Below are 20,264 nucleotides of genomic sequence, written 5' to 3' on the forward strand. Positions count from 1 at the left end.
CCGACAGCTGCTCGGACCCGCCGTGGGGGGGCAGCAGCGTGTTGCAGGTGGAGTGCGGGCTGGCTCCGCAGACAGACAGACAGACTGCCCCACCACACTGCTTAGGCGCTGGGAGCAGCCCTGGGAGGAACTGTTTGCTTTCTCAGAGCCTCAGGGGAAAGGTTGGTGGGGGGAAGGCGCTTTGTGGTTGTTTTCTGTCGTTGCTGTTGTTTTAATCAGTTAAAAGATGGCTCTGAAACTATCGCTGCGAAAATGTTTGGTTAAGTATTTACAAGTGCGTCACCACCTCTGCGGCATCGCATGGAGGTGCGGGGGGGGCGGGGGGAAGCGGGGTGCGGCAGAAGAAATCACGCACTTAGAAAAAGAAAGGCTTCTGATCGGGGAGAGCCCCCAAAGAATTCTTTGAATAGCTTTAGTATGGATGCGAAAAGTCACCTCCCCAAATCTCTAATAGGGCAGAGGCCCCAGGGCAGCCCACCTCTGGGCCCCGGCGGGTCAGCTTGACTGCAGAGAGGAGGGGGCCTCCCACTAACAGTTCGTCTTGCCCCACACATAGACACAGCCCGGCACCCTCGCCCGGACACAAGGGTGTTAGGGATGCAAGGGGCTGCACGCTAGAGGCACAGACGGCTCCCCTAACAGTGCAGAGAAACAGCACAAGACGTGGGTCAGCCCAAGCCCAGGCTCTGGAGTGAATACACCAAAAATTTAGGAGAGAGGGGTCTTTGTGCTCAGTGGCCGAGGAAGTTCACTTTTGTGTCAAAGGCCAGCCATGCTTCCAACTAGGTGAGGCTGCACTGACGCACAGAAACCTCATTTAGGCTGGGCCCAGCCCAGGGAGCCGTTCTTGTGAAATTTAGGAGAAGTCCGGTTTAGCCAGAAGTTTTTCCAGGAATTATTAACCTCTGGAGACTGTAACCACTGCTCCTTGTGAACCGCTCTTGCCAAACTCTATAAAATACAAGTCTAAAAAATCTGCCTGAAGAGCAGTCCGACGTTTTATATGTAGTTATAAAAAAAAGAATCAATAGTGGCCAAACTTTTTAGGAGAACCCAATTAAGACCAGTGGGGGCAGCCCCTTTCCACCCCCCGCAGGGTTTGAGGAAAGGCCCCGAATCTCCCTTGGGGGTGTCCACGCTGGGGTGAGGGGACCGGGGCTGCTCCCCACCCAGCACTTGCCCTCTCGGCTCCGTTGGCCCCTGTGGGTCTCCCTGCCCTGAAAAGGAGCCGCCTGTGCCTCTGGAGGGAGGTTAAGCACTTGGGACAGGATGAGCTGGAAAGGCTGCTGGTTTCTGCTGCAAACAGCGAGGCGACTGCTGCAGAGGGTGATTTAGTTGTGTGACTGTCCCACTCGACCCCACGGCACTCCAGGGGTGGATTAGCATTCCTCCTGCGACATCAGGAAACTGAGGCCCAAAAATCCTTGGGGATTTGCCAAAGACACACAGCTCTGTGTGTGGCCCCGGAGCCAAGTGTGTGTGCTCAAGATGGCTGCCCTGATGGGGGGCTCCCTCCCACCCCCACCCCAGGGTAAAAGAGGGGACCAAAGCCCCGGAACACCCTGGTGCTTCTCCTCCTGACAGGCAGGTGAAGGCCTCTGCCCCACCCCAGGGCGAAGGAGGCATGGCATCACGGCCCCTCTACACCTGGAAGCTGGTACTCTTTCTAGAACATGACGTATCCCAAGCGCCACTCTTAGCCAGTCCTCTCCCCAGCACGTCTCCACCACCCCAGCTGTCACCCTCACCCCAGCTGTCATTCCTCCGTCTCATGTTCCACAGCCCCTGTTTCTCTCTGGCAAGGAGCGGGTCACAAAAGGCACAAGGAACCGTTTCCAGGGTATAATTATGCCCCCAAATCACATCACTGCCACTCCAACCCTCAGATGTAAAGCACCCGACCCCTGCACCCCAAGACTCAGGGTTCCAAGGGCCTCAGGGAGCCTGGCATGTGCACTCAGGACGGAGCAGTTTGGGGGATGCCAGCCCGCCCCCCGGGTGTGTGTCTGCAGTAAGACGGCATTCTGAGGACTCACCCAGTGCCGCGGAGCACTCAGCCAGTCCTCTGGAGCTGCCCCTCGGCCCAGGGGAACACGAGGCTGTTTTCAACTAGGGGAGGTCGGATCCTGGCAGCACGGGAGCCGAGGTCACTGAAAAGGGACAAGGAAAAAAGGGTAATTAACATGTGGCCAGTTTCACAAATTCTAGAAAAATGCAAACTGTTCTTCTGGATGAAGCAAACAAGTCAAAGACGTGTCAGAATTCCACAGACTACACTTTACTGAAATTTTAAATGAGGTGTTGGGGTGGGGGGGAAGACGTGCCTCTAAATTTGGGTTCACCCAGGAAATATTTCAAGCCTGGTCTTAAGGGCCAAGGCGAAGCTGGCTGGAGCCCCAAAGGGTAAAAGGCAGGGCACACACAGAGAGAACAAGGCAGCTGGTGGGGGCTATAGTGCGCTTAGCACACGTATGTGCATGCATACGTGTGTGTGTGTGTGTGTGTGTGTATTCACATGCACACATGGGGAGGGGGCACAGGGCTGGGGAGCCTCCAGCCAGACCCTGAAGGGTCTTAACGTGCCAGGCTAAGGTTCTTGGACCACATCCCAGAAGCTCCGGGAAGTCAGATGGAGGATTTAAAGCAAGACAGTGACAAGGTCAAAATGGCATTTTAGAAAGATCACTCAGTGAAAATAAACTTCGCTGCAAACCATTTAATCTAGCTATCCCACCTCTAAGAAGCCTGGGTAAAAGCACAGTTGGGGATGTGTTTACATATTCAGCTACAAGAATGCTCATTGCAGGGTCGTTAGCAATAACACACACTAAAAAACAAAAACGGGACAGCTTAGATCTTTTTTAGCTGGCATCAGTTCAGCAGAATCCTATTAATTAAAACCTCGGTTCATGACACGCTCTCCTCATTTATCTGTGCCAGGACCACTTTTATTTTATCTGTCTTTCTTATTTATTTTTTTAAATAATGTAACGAGCACAATGTGAACCAGGGACCGCCCGACGACCAGGACTTTGACCAAAGCGTCTATATGCACACGCTCGCCTACCCCAGCAGACTTACAGCTGGGGCTTTCAACAATAGAGGAGGCTCTAACAAACAATGATGCAAACACACCCCGGAATATTAAACAGCTCTTAAAAGGAATGAAACAGCCGAGACCTATTGTCTTTAATGGACCTTAGTACTTTGTGCAGAACTGGATTAATCACGACCCTTTGTTCATAAACACTTTTTCATCATAGATCCCGGCATGTCTTGCTTTTCTTTTTCTACCATATGCATTCATATATTCATTTGTAATAATGACATAAACACTCGTGAGCCCACTCCTCAAACTCAGACCTTAGCAATTACTTAACACCTGCTTCCATAAGCCAGCAGCACTACACCCCCCACCATGGGCTAAGAACCGCGGGGCTTTCGTGACAGCAACGAGATGGTTAACCCAACTCCAGTACGTGTACAGAGTACAGGCTATTAAGGTGTTGTAATAAGGAATGGTGTTTTTTTATGATCTCCAAGCAGGATCTTGAGTGAAGAGAAACAAGCTGTGCAAAAAGAAATGTACATTGTGAGATAGCTTACATAGAAAACAAACAGAATCATATATTGGAGGGGGTCTATTTAGATATATATGCAAATGCACAGAAAAAAAATATCTGGAACCAGACACCTGACTCAGATAACAGCACTTAAAATGGTGGTGGTTGGTGGGGAGGTGGGAAGTTGGGGAGGAGAGAGGAGTTGATGATGGTTTTAGCTTTTATCCACAGTGTTTGATTTTCAGTAATAGGTATATTAATTATCAGTGCATCTCTTGCATAATTAAAATAAACATTTTGTGTGTGGGTTTTTTTGTTTTGACTTGTTTGTGGGGGTTTTGTTAGCTTTTAGCTTCGTTTTTTTTTTACAAATACGAAAGGAAGCACATTTTGGCTGATGGATGGGGAGTGGGTCGATTCCCCCCCACACACATCAGTTCTGCAGACACGAAGGATTTATCCTGCCCCCCAGATCACTCTTTTTTGAAATTTTCTATGTGCTAAAGCAGGAGTGCCCCAGGTCTCTGAGTGGTGAGCAGGTGTGTGCCCATCAGCTGGAACTGCACCCGCCATGGGCCCCAAATCGCTTTAGACCCACAGGGCGTGTGTCTGTCTGCAAGGCACATACTGGGGAGAAGTCCCTTTTCTCCCCAAGAGCTTTAACAGGCCCGAGAGCTAATGCCCTGGCCCGTGTTTTCTAAGCTTAGCAAAGTGGAAATGAGGACTCAAGAGAATGTGAGACGAGGCAGTCCCGGGCGAAGGGGACATGGGAGCCCCGAGGGAGTAGCCCACATGCTCCAGCAGCCCTGCGGCTTGCTGGCGGAGACCCGGGGGCTCAGTGTCCTCTGCCGCTGATTCCCAGGCAGAACCCACAGCTGTTACGTTGCCCCTCCCCAGTTCTAACCTACAGGGCGTGTGGCTGACACGCTCCCTGAAAATGGGGTGCAGGTCCTTGCCTGCCGCTCCCCGCGAGTCCAGGGTGGCATGCCACACCCTGACTTCTCATCAGAACCCCTTCCCTCCCCCAGACACTCCAACCTCTGCCTGCCCCCCAGGCCCCCTCCAGCTGTCGCAGGCATGGGGCTAGCTGCGCAGCTAAGAAGACCCTTTATCTTTATGCAGATAAAGACATCAAGGCTCAGAGATCCCAAGAACACAAAACCAGGCCAACCTGAAACCCAAATCAATCTAAAGTTAGGGTTTGTCTTGGCCTCCATCCACACAGATGAGCTGATCAGTTAGCTGCTTAAGGTCTTCCCTTCTCCAAGCTGACACAGGCAGGACCTTCTAGAATTCTTGCCCCTCTGCCCGGCAGACACTTATTTTCAACCATGACTTTGCACAAAAGAAATGTGAGCCCAGGTGAGCCAACCCTCCACCAACACGACCAGCTCTTAATCACCTTTTCCGCACACAAGCCCCTGCTATTTATTCCATGGCACTTTATTTTGCATGGGGTTTGATCCTGGCGAATACTTTGAGATGTCTGTCATAGTTTTTGCAGATACAAAAGATGCTTATGATAAATAAAAGTAAAATACAGCTCCCAGGTTACCTGCATCTGCCTCCGGGCCAGGGTAAATCCACGTGAAGATGCTCTTTCCTCCAGAAGGCTACGTTAAGTCCCACTGGGCCAGTAAAAGTTACAGGGTTGACACAAGGAAAGGGCCTCTGGACCCAAGGCTGACCTGTTTATCCCTCCAGGTGTCCCTCTGGATTCTACAAAAATGAGAAGGGCTTTGAAAGGGACAGTTAGGGGACAGATCCACTGAGATGACAACCATTTTTACACCGGCTGATCACCTACTGTGCACCAGGCACTCTCTAGCTTCCTCCATTAAAAGCATCAGGGTGATACTTGAAGATGGCTGTCCCCATCCTGCCGGAGCCAGCGAAGGGAATTATAATCCCTTGACCAAGGCCACCAGCCTCCACCCAGGGTAGCCTACCTCCTCTGCCCCCAGAGCAGACCCCATCAAACATGCCCCCTCACCCCTCCTCGTAATCATAGTGAAAGATTTTACCACCACCCTGGGGGCGGGTAATGTAAGGGACAGTCAAGAGGAACAGCACTGTTTGGGATTTTTAAATTAGACTCCCATCTTAAGGTTGTGTAACCCCAACTGCCACCCCCAGCCTTTGAGGGCCTCACCCCTCCAAAGAGGCTGTCTGTATGGCAGAGCAGGGCATACGTACCTGGGGAGAGCGGTGTCTTTGAGGTCAGCCTAGAAGGGCCTCACACTCCCCTGGGTGGGGCTGCCATCCTGGGGGGCCAGGGCTGGGCCTCTCCTTGGCCTTGGGAACCCACTGACTCACTGCCCGCCGGCGGGCAGTGAGCCACGGCTGCGGGACAAAGAGCTCAGGTTAGATCCATCCTGAGGACACTACATGTTTACATATTGCTCACATGTACCAATTGGGATAAAAAGCAATCATTTTTCAGACCTTTTGATTCGATCCTGGGCCAGGCATCTACTCCCTTCCTGGAGAAAGCCGCCATCCCACCTGCCAGCCTCCTGGGAAGGGAGAAGAGAAAATACCCAGGTTCCCAGGGTGAGGGGCAGCCCACCTCTCAGATTCCCCACCCCCAGGCCTCCCCCCTAATGCTGACTGCCCTACTGTGTGCCTAGGGGGAGGGAGGGCAGAAAGAGTAGCTAGTGCAGACTACTTTCAGGGACAGGACAAAACAGTGCAGTCGATGGGCTTGCTCGAGGGGCTTCAGAGCTTGGGAGTCACAGAGCAAGGGCGGGGCCGCGGGGTCTCCGGTGTGGACCTCAACTGGCCTGACACTTGGGCAAGGCCGACGGGACGCACAGAGAGAGAAGGGAGGACAGCCCATGAGGTCTGAGGTTGTCCTGGGCCTCAGGTTCCTCTTCTGAAAAATGCGGATAAGAAAAAAGTCACACCTTCAAAGGGTGTTACGAGGATTAAGAGAATGAAAACAGGGCCTAGCACATAGGAAGGACTCAAATGATGGAGGGAGCCAGACGCAGCACTGGGGGGACTGTATCATGTGACGTGACGTGGGCCCCTAAGAAAGGCAGGACACAGCCCTGAGTGGACGGAAGTTGCTACTGTGCAAAGTGCATGCACCACCCCAACCTGGCCTAGTACTTAAGAAACCTGTTTATCCAATAACCTTCTAGAAAGAAGCGGAGCTCCAGTTGACGGGACAGAAGCAGAGCCACTGATCGCCTGTGTCAAAGGTAAGGCTCAGGGTGAGGGGGTCCCATGCTGACCTCCCGCCCCCAAGCGGGTGGTGCTGGTGGGTTGGGGGGGGGTCGGGGGGCTGGGCCAGCGCTCAGAAACAAAGGTTAAAGGATTCGTTTGTCTGCAAGAAAAAGCCATGACGTGGAGGACTCAATGGCTCTGTACAAACACTCGAGTGGCTATAATTAGCAGGCCCTGGGCCAGCTGTCCTGTCTCTCTGCCCACATCCAAAGTAGCCAAATTGATTGGAAATGACCACGGGATGTCTTCCGGGACCCGAGGGCAGACCCTGAGGTCCTCATTCCTTCAGTCTTGCCTCCCATCGAGCCATGAAATGAAAGTGGCTCCTCCGGTCCTCAGGGGCTCTGAATGGCCACTGCCCACTGCCCCTGGGGAGTCAGCTCATGCTCCCCCTGCCACCGTCCACCAGTGCAGGGAAGAAAGCCTAAGCCTGGTTTCGATCACTGCCTCTGCCTCTTCCTTCCTAAACCAGGCTCTCTGAACCCCAGTTAAAGCCATGAAGCAGGGAACACGCCCCAACCCGTAAGGAACAAAGTCAGTGTTAGGGGCCTAGTGCCCAGGGTCGGGCCTGAAACATCCATTTTAATAAATGAATGCTAATTACCCTGGTCTACATACCTTCCGCATCTAGACACCCCATCCCTCACTAGCTCCAGACACGACCTGCTCAGCGCTGGGGCTGTTCAATGGTCCTGATTCCAGGGGCTCTCGCCACCGCTAATTACGGCTCCCGGGTAGGGCGCGTGACCCTCTGGACTCTGGCTCCTTCACTTACAAGGCAGGGCGTCGTCATCTCGTGGGGTTAATGGGAAAATTAAAGTTGATGCCATGCGTGAAAACGCTGCCTGAATCCATCTGACCATTACAATTATAGTGGGTGTGATAAAAGTGATAATCATGAGTCCTAATGATAATAACAAGCCCAGACTTGTTTGGAGCATTTCACAGTACACGAAGGGCTTGCTGCACCCCACTCCCCTGGGAATGCGGGGCTCCCTCCATTAAGTAAATGGAGAGACTGAGGCCAGTCTGGGCCGAGTTGCCCGGCACCAAGGCCCCATCCTCCTGCTCCAAGAACCCCCATGCTCCTAAGCCTGCAGCCATAGCACCCCAGGAACAGAGGGAACCCACCAGAGACTCAAAAAAGCCCACTGAAGCCCCTCTCAGCCCCTACTCTCAAACCTGGACCAGCACTAGAAGAAGCCCCCCAGCCTGTGTTCCCAAGAACACCCAATTTCTAAAAGCGATTGGTGGAACTGAGCTCCACCTACCCTGACAAGGGGCTTCCCAGGCGGCGCTAGTGGTAAAGAACCTGCCTGCCGATGCAGGATACATGAGAGATATGGGTTCGATCCCTGGGTTGGGAGGATCCTCTGGAGGAGGGCATGGCAACCCACTCCAGTATTCTTGCCTAGAGAATCCCCATGGACAGAGGAGCCTAGTGGGCTACGGTCCATAGGGTCACAAAGAGCTGTATACGACTGAAGCGACTCAGCACACACACACATACCCAGACAACCGCTCCCTGCACCCCTGCTCCCCAGGGTCATCCCTCAGACCCCTCTCAGGACCCCTTAACTATAGGAGCCATGTGAGAAGACCTCTCCCTGCAGCTCTGGGGAAACTGAGGGTCAGGAGAAGAGCACGCTGAAAGTCAACGAGGGCCCGGGGCTGGCAGCTGGTTCGGGCGTCCTCCCATGCCCGCTTTCCTTGAAAGGCAAGAGCAGTCCCGGGGAGCAGCTGGTTGGCCCTGCCGATCAGGGCAGCCCAAAGAAGGAGGCCACTGGCCGCCTGACCCCTCTCCCAGCCCCGCCCGCAGGCGGCACTCTCCCCATCCCCTGGTTATTCTGGGCAGAGTGAGCCAGCTGCCCCCTGCAGCCGCCTGTTAAGTGGAGGGCAGGCAGGCACTCAGCGGAGGGAACACGGCTGGGTCAGGGGCACTGCCCGTCCCCTGGATGGCTGTGGGGGGAAGCGAGGGGCTGTGCAGACCCTCTCCAGGAGGACCCCTGCCCCGCCCGGGCTGGATGAAGGAGGAGCCCGGGGGACAGTACTCGCTGTCTTGAGTCACATGTCCCCTTTCTAGACACTAGTGTCCCCAGAGATGTCCAAGGCCCAGTGGGGCCTGACAGCCTGGCCCCTTTGTCCAGGCCCCAGGGGAAGGAAAAGGAGGATGGAGACTCGCTGTTCAGGGTCAGTGAGAGGGGTCTCCCATCTGGAAGGACCAAGGGGGTCTTGGACACACATCAGGGGGTTGAGTGCTCAGGAAGGGGGGACCCCTGACTTGAACTCTGCTCAGCCAGCAGTCCCTGAAAGTCCCAGAGTCCCAGAGCCCCAGGGCCCCAGCCCAGCTCTTCATGGGACCCTCCGGGAATGCCCCTCAGAACTCCCAGCACCTTCCTCCTCCTCCTCTGCTCCTGACCAGCCAGCTGAATTCGGAGAGGGAGCATGCCACTGGTCCATATCAGGGGAACCAAGAAGGCCCCCCAGCCTCAGTCTGCACACCCTGACCTTGGCATTAATCTAACAGAATAACAAACAACAGCCTGTGGCCCTCCCAGCGCCCCTGTGTGCCCACCCACATCTGGATGCTCCCCTCCGTCCATGCCACCAGCAGGACCGGGGCAGCAGAAGGGGCATGTGAAGACACTAAGACCACCGAGGCCCCAAGACTCGCGGTTGTATCCATCGTGGTCGAGTCCACGTGGCTCTGAGCACCCCTTGGAGGCCACACAGGGCGGGGTCTTTGCCTGATGGCAGGTGCCCTGAGAGCCAGGGGAGCTCCAGGTGTGGCTGCCAGCACCTGGGAGGCTGGCAAGGTGCCCTCACCTCGTCCCTGATTCCTCCACGCCCGCCCCCTGCCCCAGGCTCAAACCCTGCCCCTAAACATCCTCTCCTCTCTTCCAAGCTCTATTTTTAAAATCAGATTTCCTTTACTGCACAAGTGAGCTGACAGTGAGCGGGGGGTGGGGAAGGTATTCGCTGAGGGATTGGCCCCCCGCCCCTCCTCCACACCCAACCCTTCATAGACACACGTTGGCAGCCCTGACCCAAAGGGCCACTTGCTCAGAAGCGAGCAAGGAGCTGACCTGACCGAGAAGGCTCCGGGCGCCGAAGGTGGTGAGGCTGGACTGTCTGTCTATGAGTGTCGGGAGGGGAAAGAGAATCCAACGCGAAGACCCCAAACCAGCTGCACTAAACCAGCTGCACATCCTGGATTTTGGAGGGTATTTTTTTTTCTTTTTTTTTGGTAAGGTTAAGAATTTCCAAGTCAGTAGATATTGCTCAAAGAAATTTTTGTGAGCCTTGAGACTTCAACATGATCCTAGCTGCGTTTATAGGACTGGGAATAATACTTCTTTAGAGCCCAGAGCAGAGGCAGGGGCAGCCTCTTGGGCTGTGTGGAGCTGTGGCAGGCAGGCCCATGGAGAACAGGGGTCAGAAGGAAGCCCGCACTGGTTTCTAAAGCAGTATGCGGCAGGACCCGGGCCCCGACGATGCCCAAAGTCCTGGCAGAGGGACAGACAGCTGAGCCCAGTGGAGCCTCAGGAGAGCTCTCACCGGGGATTCAGGGAGACCCCTGGCCCTGCCCCGAGATCCCAGGCTCACCTCCGGCACAGCACTGAACACGAGGGTGCATGGTCCTCTTCTCTTATCGGTGATGTTCTGCAAGGCAAGGCTGCCTCCATTTCTTCATGCTAGAGTCGGGGTCTAGCATAATGCCTGGCCCAAAAGAAAGAGTCAGGACATTCTATATGAATTAATGAATCATAGGTACGGAGACAAGTTCAAAAAAAAAAAAAAAAAGAATCTGTGACAATAAAATCAAGGTGCATTTGGGGGGACAAGAAGTAACAAACCCCAGTCTTTCAGGAGGGAAGTGTGAAAGGCATACGGAACTGAAGCTAGACAATAAAAAATTTTGATTTCATGCAAATTTAGGCTTTCTACTCTAAGTAATAAAGAGCTATGTAAAGATTTTTCAACATAACAAACACTGATCCAATTTTCATTCCATGCTCAGGCAATTGGATTTTATGTTATGGACATGAAATGTTAAGGATTTTAAACTGAGGATATCATGATTAAATGGAGGTGCCACGCTAAGATGCAGAGACATTTTGTTAGTGATGGTTAAAAAGATTTTAAGCGGGGGCTGGGGTCGGTTTCATGAATAGATACGGAGTTTGGAGGGAAGTAATCTGGACTTTAGTACTGAGAAGTGACACAATCAAACTTTTATAATTACACTAAGGAGTTTGGATTCTTGCCCAAGGGTGAAGAAATACAATGGGGAAATTTTTTGCTTGTGGGAGGTAAGTACGGAGAAAAACATATATTTTAAGGCTTTGGATTTCATAAATGGACGATGATGAAACATTGGGAAGTTGTTGACAGAAAAGTAAAAGCCACACATTTAAGGATCACGCCGAAACATCCTTTATTAGTTGAGGGGGTGCTAAAGTCTGACTTTCAGAGCATACCAAGGAAATTGGATTGATGTTGCCAGCAAAGTTGAAAGACTCTGATCAGAGTAGTTCCATGACCAACACTGGGAATACGCAAAGAAATGTGGAATTTACTTTGAGGCTCTGACACAATGAGATTTTTGCAAGTGCCTAGGAATTTTATTTCAGCCAATAAAAAGTTCTAAGAGGGATGTGCCGAGTTTCGTTGTATCTGATAAAGAGTTTGCAGTGAAATTACCAAATAAAATTCACATTTTATGCTAAGATTTTGAATTTTTATTCCCTAATTCCACAATCAAGAGACACTGTAAGATTCTTAAGGTGAGGTGACAAGATCAAAGTTTACTGACTGTGCTGCAAAGTGTGAATTTTATTTTAAGGAATGACAAGATCGAATTTTTATATCATGCCAATAAGCATGGATTTATGCCAATAAAGGATTTCAAGGAGTGACCGGGTAAGATGTGTGGGGTTTTCTAATAGACCGATCCAATGATAAATTATATGGTAAAATGTTGCATTTTATGAGTAGTTGGGATTTTATGTTACAGGCTATGAAAAAACCTTGAAGAGTTTAAAATTGGAGAGTTACATGATCAAATGTACACATTTCAGGAGAGCTACAAGAGCAGATTTTTATGACAAAGATAATATGTTCAGATTTTTATAACATGCCAAGTAGATGTGATTTTATGTGTGAATTGAATGAAATGAAGGCATTGAAGTATCTCATTCGAAAGAGGGATATGATCTCATTTTTGAACCTCGTATAGAGGCGTCTGGATTTTAGCCAATAAAGGATTTTAAAGAGTGACTGACTAGAGTTTAGTCTCCAGGGGAATTAGCTGGTAAAACATATTTTAGGCTAAGGTGTCTGGATTTGATGAAGCAGATAATGAGGGCGCATCGATGGTTCAGGGGCGGCACCCCTTGGCAAAAGTGCACCCAGTCTATGCTTTATGCAGGCGAACTGAGCACTTACGGCAAGTAATATAGAGGCGGGGCAGGAGATACAGAGGCTGTAGGATTGAATTTGGACTCTATTCTGAGGAACAGGATCAGTTTTTTGTGTCGGGCTAAGGAATGTGGATGTTGGCCATTAAGAGATTCTCAGAGAGTGATATGGCAAAACGTCTCTGTTTCATAAACAAAGGCTGCATAGAAATTGTACAGTAAAATATGTCTTTTATGCTAAGGGGTTTAGATCCTATATGCTAAGGACTTTAGTAACTAGAGATATTATAAGACTTTAAACAGAAGTTACAAAACCAAAGTCATATTTCTTACAAGTGTGGCCTTTAATGAAATGGTCAGACTTTAATATCATGTCTAATTACTGGTTTGGAATTAAGCCAATAATTCAAAGTTTAAGAAGTGACCTAGTGAGATTTGGGGTTTTATATCCATCAGTTTGCAGATAAATTCATAACAAAATTTTTTATTTTATCCTAAGTGATTAGAACTTCATGCTATAGACAATGAAAAGAAACTTTTGTAAGCTTTAAATAGAGAAGTTATGGATAACTTTTATGCATCTTGCTAAAAGTTTAAATTCTATGTTAAGGCATATTTGTAATATCAGGTAATATCTGAAAGATAGTAATATCAGGTTTTAACAACATGCGAAGGATATCAGATTTTAGGTTGAAACTGGGAAAGTTAAAGGATTTAATCAGGTGCCTCAAATTTATAAATATATTAAGAGTAGACTTTATATTAAGAAGGGGATAATCTAGTTTTTAAATCATGTGCTAAGATGCTCAGTTTTTAGCTAATTAATGGTTTTAAGAGACACACTGAGATTCTGTATTTTAAATTGTAACCAATTTAACATTTTTTTATTTTAAAATTCAAATTTAAACAGTTTATTTTAGTCAATAAAGCACCTTAAGGATTTTAAAAGACATACTGAGATTTTATATTATAATTTTAATCAATTTAAAATTTTAGCCAATAAATGGTTTTAAGGGTTGTAGTTGACATTTAGGGATTTTACATTCAAAATTTTTAATTTAGCCCATTTAAATTTTTAAATTTTAAATATTAACCAGTACAGTGTTTTAATAGTTTTTAGAGACATACTGAGATTCTGTACTATAAGTTTTAGCCAATTTAACATTTTTAATTTTAAAATATAAAGCCAATTTAATGTTTTGATTTTTAAATTCAAATTTTAGCCAGTTTGAATTCTTAATATTAAATGTTAGCCAATAAAATACTTAAGAGACAACTGAGACTTTATATTTTCAATTTTAGCCACTTCAAAATTTTTAATTTTAAAATTCATATTTTAGCCAATTTAAATTCTTAAATTTTAAATTTTAGCAAATAAAGCATTCCAAGGGTTGTAAGATACATAATGAGATCTTATATTGTAAATTTTAGCCAATTTAAATTTTTAAATTTTAGCCAATAAAGGGTTTCAAGGGTTGTAAGAGACATACTGAGATTTTCTATTTTAAATTTTAACCAATTTAAAATGTTTAATTTTTAAATTCAAATCTTAAGCAATTTAAATTTTTTCTTTTAAATTTTAGACAATAAAGCATTTTAATGGTTGTAAGATACATAATGAGATTTTATGTCTAAATTCTAGCCAATTTAAATTTTTAAATTTTAACCAATAAAAGGTTTTAAGAGCTGTTAAGAGACATGCTGAGGTTTTTATTTCTAATACATGAGTTGGCAGATGAATTAATTTGTCAACTTTTGTATTTTAATTAGAGACTTGGAATTTTACAATAACAATATATAGTTTACAAGACTTTTATGAAGAGGAAATGAGTTAATCTATGTGACATGCTATATACATAATCTTATTATAATGGATATGAGGATGGTGATGACAATTTTACCTAAAAAAATGTCGTCTCTACTTTGAATGAAAACATGATCAGCATTTTCTATTATTCTAAGACCTTAAATTGCAGCCAGAAAACGATTCTGATGAGTTTATGTGTCAGGAATTTTTATGCTAACAGGTTTGCATTAAATATCGTATACTTCGAATAAACAGAGACGGCTTTAATCAGAGGGACTGCAGAACCAAATTTAAGCGTCATGCTAACAAGAATGCATTTAATTTTGAGAACCAGCACATCATGTTGGAAAGGCTGGATTTTAGCCAATGAGGAGTTTTTTGCTAGGGAATGCATTTTTTTTTAATAGATTGGCCAGGAGGCTAAAAAGAAAACTGAGAAGCAACAAAAAGTGTTAAATGCCTCAAGAACGATAACTGTAGAGCTAATTAATTGGATAGCCAGAACTCAATTTGCCCTGCTCCAGCAGAAAAGCACGTTAACAATCCCAATCAAAACATCTCTGTCAATTCAGCCTTGACCCACTAAAGATTTTCCAAAATCAATTCTTCAGTCACTCAGATGTCAAGGTTATCTCATGCCCTCCCCACACCCCCACGCCTCACTGAATATCCCAACTCTACTACACCCCAGTGCTGGGGGGAAACCAGCCCAGGACAGGGAAGTGCGTCCACTGGGGCAAAGAGATCGGAGGGTCTGTAAAGATTTTTGCACGAGTAGAACTGAGGCCAGATGTTTGAAGTTCCTGAACCCCCGCAGACAAGGAGGGCTAGTCTTGGGAGAGTGCAGATTTTAGGAGAGGTGGGCACATGATTGGTAGGTCTCCCCCAACAACTCAGAGCTGGGGAAAGAACTCAGCCCTGGAAGTCGGTGAAAGAGAAAAAAAATCAGCAAAAATTCCGAGTCAGAATTAAGTCACAAATGACACGTCTCTGGCACACAGTAGGTATTTTCTAAACGTTTCTGGGGGAGGTGGGGCGGGAATAGAAAAGCCAGAATCCAGATCATGGCTTCCACCTGTCCCCAGTCTCTCCTTTGAATCTAGGAGAAGAAATAAGAGCTATTTGGGGCAGCTGACCAGCTGAAGGGATTGCAGCCAAGTGCCCATTTTCTGCTCGTGCCCTGAACTTGCTAACCAGTAGGCATCTCTCCTGGAGATTCCCACCTCAGCCCCAAGGGGGCCCAGCCTGCCAGGGGTGGCTTTGGATGGCACTGAGATGTGACCTCTGTGACCTTCTGGTGATCAAAGAAGGGCAGGGAAGTTGACCAGGCCTGTGTGCCAGGCTTGAGATGAAGCATCCAGTGCATCCTGCCAGGTGCCTGCCTGCCACAGGGCCGCTCTGGGCACAGCACGCCACAGAATTTATGAACTGTGAATTTCTCACAGCCGTGGGGGAAGCAGGCAGGCCAGACAGGCAGAATACGCCTCGGAGATCAGGTGCAAAGGTCAGGGGGGTGAGGATCTTTTCTCTCCACAGGATGCCCTAAGTTAGACCCAGGGAGGTTCCCCCCAGCTTCAGACTAGGTGGGCATCTGACTTGTCCTAGAGACCCTGACCCCACGAGACCCTAAAACACTGCCTTTCTTCTCCCAACTCCTGCCTCTCCCCCTTCAGGTTCTGATCTCTGACGTCCCAGTCGCTGACCAGACGCGTCACGACCTTACCAGTCTTCAGAGAACACTCCTTTCCATCCGACGAAATGATAGAACCCTCTGAAGACTCATTTGAGACGATGATGGAGCGTAAGAATCCATCATCAAAACAAATGGAGTCCTCTGAGGGCTCATCCAACACCACCGTGGAGACACCACCAGGCGGCAGAGTGGAGGCGGCGGGGCTGGCCAGCGGCCTGGCCCAGGAAATGGGAGAGCAGTCCATTGACCTCCGCCAAGACATGGAGGAGCCATCCAGTGGCCCACATAGGGAAATAAAGGATCCACCCAATGACCTACTCCAAGACTTGGAGGAGTCATGCGAGGGTTCTCATCTGGAAGAGGGGGGTCCATTCGGTGGGGCACCTGGTGAAATGGAAGAAGAAGAGGACAACCCATGGGAGTCCCAGGAAGACCAAGACTACTACACTGACCTGGCTGAATCAGAAGAAGACGAGAGTCCCGAAGAGCCAGATAGCTCAACGGTGGAGGTCATGGGCATGGTGAGGTCCATCATCTCTCTGTATTTCCGGATGCAAGACCTCAGAGAGCAGCAGCGAGTGGCGGAAGAGATCCTGATGAACGCGATCAACAAAGGCCAACTGCCAAACCCGAAGCAATTCTCAGGCGATCGCAGAGAATACCATGAGTTCATCGTGCTCTGCCAGCTGATCTTACAGAGCTACCCAAGAGTGTTCTGCAATGACCGCCTGCGAGTGGGGTACATCATCAGTCACCTCTCGGGCATGGCTATGGAATGGGCCGGTGACCTGCTGGAGAGAGAAAGCTCCGTGATTGACGACTTCCCGGCCTTCCTGGAAGCCATGAACGACACGTTTGAGTACCGCCAGGCCCTGCGGGTAGCAGAAGATGCCATGTTCAACCTCAGGCAGGGGGACCGCGCCGCCATCGAATACATCAACGAGTTCCAGAGCCTGGTACCCACCTTGGGCTGGCCGGACGAAGTCCTCCAGGCCCACCTGTGCCAGGGGCTCAAGGAAGACATCAGGCAGTATCTGTTCCGCATCCCACAGCCGAATTCGCTGGAAAACCTGATCACGCTGGTCCTGCAGATAGAGGACAAGCTGGCTGAGAGAAGGGCGATACTCAGGCTTCTCCCGGAGTCCCGCCCACGGCACCTGACCTGGCTCGACTCACCTGTTCCCGAGAGGTGGACCGTGAGCACCTGGCTGCCCAACGAGTTCCACCCTGGCATCAAACGCAACCACCTCTTCCTGCTGCTCCTGGTGAGGGTGAACCCCTACCACAGCGTGGCGGTCCAGGCCCTGGTCGACTCAGGAGCGACCAGCAACTACATGGATGAGGGGTTCGCCCAAGAGCACTACGTGGAGCTCTACCAGAAGCCCTACGCAGAGTCGGTCCAGACCGCGGACGGCTCGCTGGTCGGCAACGAACCCGTCTGGCTCTACACCGAACCCCTGGTGTGTTTGCACCAGAACCACCAGGAGTCCCTGGAATTCGACATCGTTGCTTCATCCAAATTCTCCGTGGTCCTAGGCATCAAGTGGCTCCAGCTCCACGCCCCCGAAATCGACTGGGTCAAAGGCCGCTGCACCTTCCACTCTCCCTACTGCCTGAAGAACTGCTTCCGCCCGCCCCCACCATGCATAGCTCTGGAACACCATGCCGTAAGCCTGCTGCCCGGATTGCCACACCAATACTCCGACCTGGCCGACGTGTTTAACCCGAAGGAAGCAGATGAGGAGACTTCCGACCAGCCAAGCTCAGACGGATCCGATGATCTTTCTGAATCAGAGCCCTCTGAGCTTCAGCAGGCTGGAGACAGTGATCAAAGCGAGGAGACCTTTTACGACTGCGCCTCCACCGCGCCGTGGGAACCTGTGGGTGCCGGGACGCAAGAAAAAGCCAAGCAGGAGGAATTCTGGGACCCGAAGGACATGCTGACCAGCAGGCATGACTACATACAGATGATTCCAGAACTGTTCGACCAGTTACACGGAGCTACATGGTTCACCAAGCTGGAGCTGCGTGGGACCATCGTGGAGGAAAGCATGAGCATACACCAGACAGAAGATGTATGGAAAGTGGCATTTGGTTTGGAGCTCCAAGACATGGCGAGCTACCAGCCCTTCCTGATCTGTGCAGACCCAATCATCCCCCAGGGCGTGATCCACTTCATCCTAAAGGACATGATCGGCCTCTTTGTCGTCTCCTACGGGCAGGACGTCCTGGTCTACTCCATGAGCCAGGAGGAGCACTACCACCATGTGCGCCAGGTCCTCGTGCGCTTCCGCTACCACTACGTCTACTGCTCCCTGCAGAGGAGCCAGTTCCACCGGCACACTGCCGAGTTCCTGGGCTTTGTCGTGACCCCCAAGGGGGTGAAGCTCAACAAGAGCATCGTCAGCACGATCACGGGGTACCCCACCCCGGGCTCGAGGAAGTCCCTGCGAAACCTCATGGAGTTCGCCTTCCCCTACCGGCACTTCGTGGAGCGGTTCGCCGACATCACAGAGCCCCTGGTGCGGCAGCTCCAGGCCGACCTGCCTTTCTACTGGGGCGACGAGGAGCAGGAGGCCTTCGTGGGCCTGAAGAGGGCGTTCCGCAAGGCGCCCCTCCTCTACCACCCCAAGCCCCAGAACCAGTTCTACTTGCAGACGGGCGTCACCAAGACGTCCCTGCACGCCAGCCTGATCCAAATGGACAAGCGGACGGGCAAGAAAGTCTGCTGCGCTTTCTACTCTCGCAACATCTCCCCGATGGAGGTGGAGGCCTCGCCGGCGGAGATGAAGATCCTTCCAATCCGGGCTGCCTTCATGGTGTGGTGCCGCTACCTGGAGAACACCGAGGAGCCCATCATGATCCTTCTCAACAAGGAGGATCTAGCCTCTCTGAACAATGACAGGCTCACCGTACTTCTCCCCGGCCACTGGGTCTTCTTCTTCACCCACTTCAACTTCGACGTCATGGAGATGCCGAGCTCGGAGGATGCCCAGCCTCTGCCCCGCCGGCAGAGACTCGGCGAGAGGGCCCAGCAGCGCCGTGTCGCCACCACCACCAGGCCAACGATGCTTGTCACCATGCCGGCCCCCACTGGGGATCAGTCCCCAGAATCAGAGGATGAAGAGGAGAGTGAAGGTGCCCTTCACCCAGACGAGCCCAACGGGCAGAACCTCCAGCAGCGGTACCTGGCGCTGATACCCGTGGACCAGATATTCAACAGCTTCCTAGCCCACTTCAGCATGGCCCAGATCAGGGCAGTCCTGCTGCACTTCTACCAAAGCCTCCTGTTCTGGAAGAACCTCCTGGCCATGGCCGCGCTCCTCGTGATGCTGCGGTTCAGGAGGCGCCTGGCCCTGCTGCCCGCGCCTGCCGCGGACCCAGCCCGGCCGCCCCCACGGCGCTCTCTTCGCCTCTTCCTGGATGCGTCCCTCCTCACCAGCAGCGGCATCGCCACCGCTGTCACCCAGCTGTTCACCCAGATGCCACCTCTCGTGGGCACTAATGCCCTCCCGGCCGAGGAGCTGGCTGAGCTGTTCCTGGGCCCCGGGCCCTGGCAGCTCCACGCCCTGCGGGGCTTGCAGATGACGCCCAGGTTCTGGCAGATGCTGTGCCAGTTCTTCGGCATCAGGGGGCGTGCCCTCGAGGGCACCCAGACCCACCCGAGTCCACACCAGTCCCTGGCACCGCACGTCGAGGGTGATGAATATGTCGTCTTGCGAGAAGCCCTGCAAGACGACCTGCAACGTTTCCGTCAGTGTGGCCTGCATGACGGCCTGCAAGACACCTCGCAGGACGCGCAGGATGACGTGTGGGCCCTCAGGCCCCGCCAGCACCTGCCCACCGAGGCCGAGGTCCTGGCCCGCCTGACCTACATCCGCAGCACCCAAGGGGGCTCCGTTGTGATCCACCGGGAGCTGACGGCCAGAGCCCTGATCGACTTCCTGGCAAGTGTCTACACCCAGGCTCTGCCCACCCTGGTCGAGGCAAGCCCACCCAGAGAAGGAGCCACGCTGGAGGAACTGCCCAGCGATGCCGACGAGGATGCTGGCCTCGACTGAGCGCGCCTCCTCCCTGCCACCCCGCCGCCCTACAGAACCTCCCTCCAGCACCTCCCCGTGCCTCAGCCTGCTTCGCTCAGACCCCTGCACCCACTTCCTGCCCCTCGTGACGCAAGGGGAACCACCTGAGAAGGGCACGCAACCAACTCATCAACCAGCAACAGTTTCCGTACCAACAGACCAACAACCGGACTGTTCCACCACCAGAGACCCAGAGCCAGCTCAGGGCTACACAATTCCGTCTTAATTCAACAGGTGCCAGGTCTGCAACTGGGCGTGAGATCAACGAGAAGAGGGCAGTGATGAGCAGGAAATGACCCCATGACCCAAGGCCAGGTGAAAACTCAGCACAGTGGAGGCAGCCAAGCAAGCAAGTGCCAGGGACCCACCACCCTCTGTAGTGGCGATGGCCGCCTTGGGCCACCATGGGACACTGACCTTGGGTGCTCCACTGGCTTCTTCTACGTCCACAGCGGTGCTCCTGCTACC

The 20,264-nt window shown here is 51.2% G+C and overlaps 1 protein-coding gene across 1 annotated transcript in view; it reads left to right on the plus strand.

Annotated features, from left to right (window-relative positions):
* Positions 1-20,255, plus strand: part of RTL1 (retrotransposon-like 1) — a 23,203-nt gene extending 2,948 nt beyond the window's left edge. The window contains exons 3-4 of the mRNA XM_010851420.1: positions 6,710-6,769; positions 15,695-20,255. Coding sequence (XP_010849722.1) covers positions 15,780-19,775 — 3,996 coding nt within the window. The 5' untranslated portion in view covers positions 6,710-6,769; positions 15,695-15,779 and the 3' untranslated portion in view covers positions 19,776-20,255. The remainder of the gene's footprint in view (positions 1-6,709; positions 6,770-15,694) is intronic.
* Positions 20,256-20,264: the final 9 nt, after the last annotated feature.

This window comes from Bison bison, unplaced genomic scaffold (genome assembly GCF_000754665.1).
Source record: "Bison bison bison isolate TAMUID 2011002044 unplaced genomic scaffold, Bison_UMD1.0 scf7180017864302, whole genome shotgun sequence".
Lineage (NCBI taxonomy): Eukaryota > Metazoa > Chordata > Mammalia > Artiodactyla > Bovidae > Bison > Bison bison.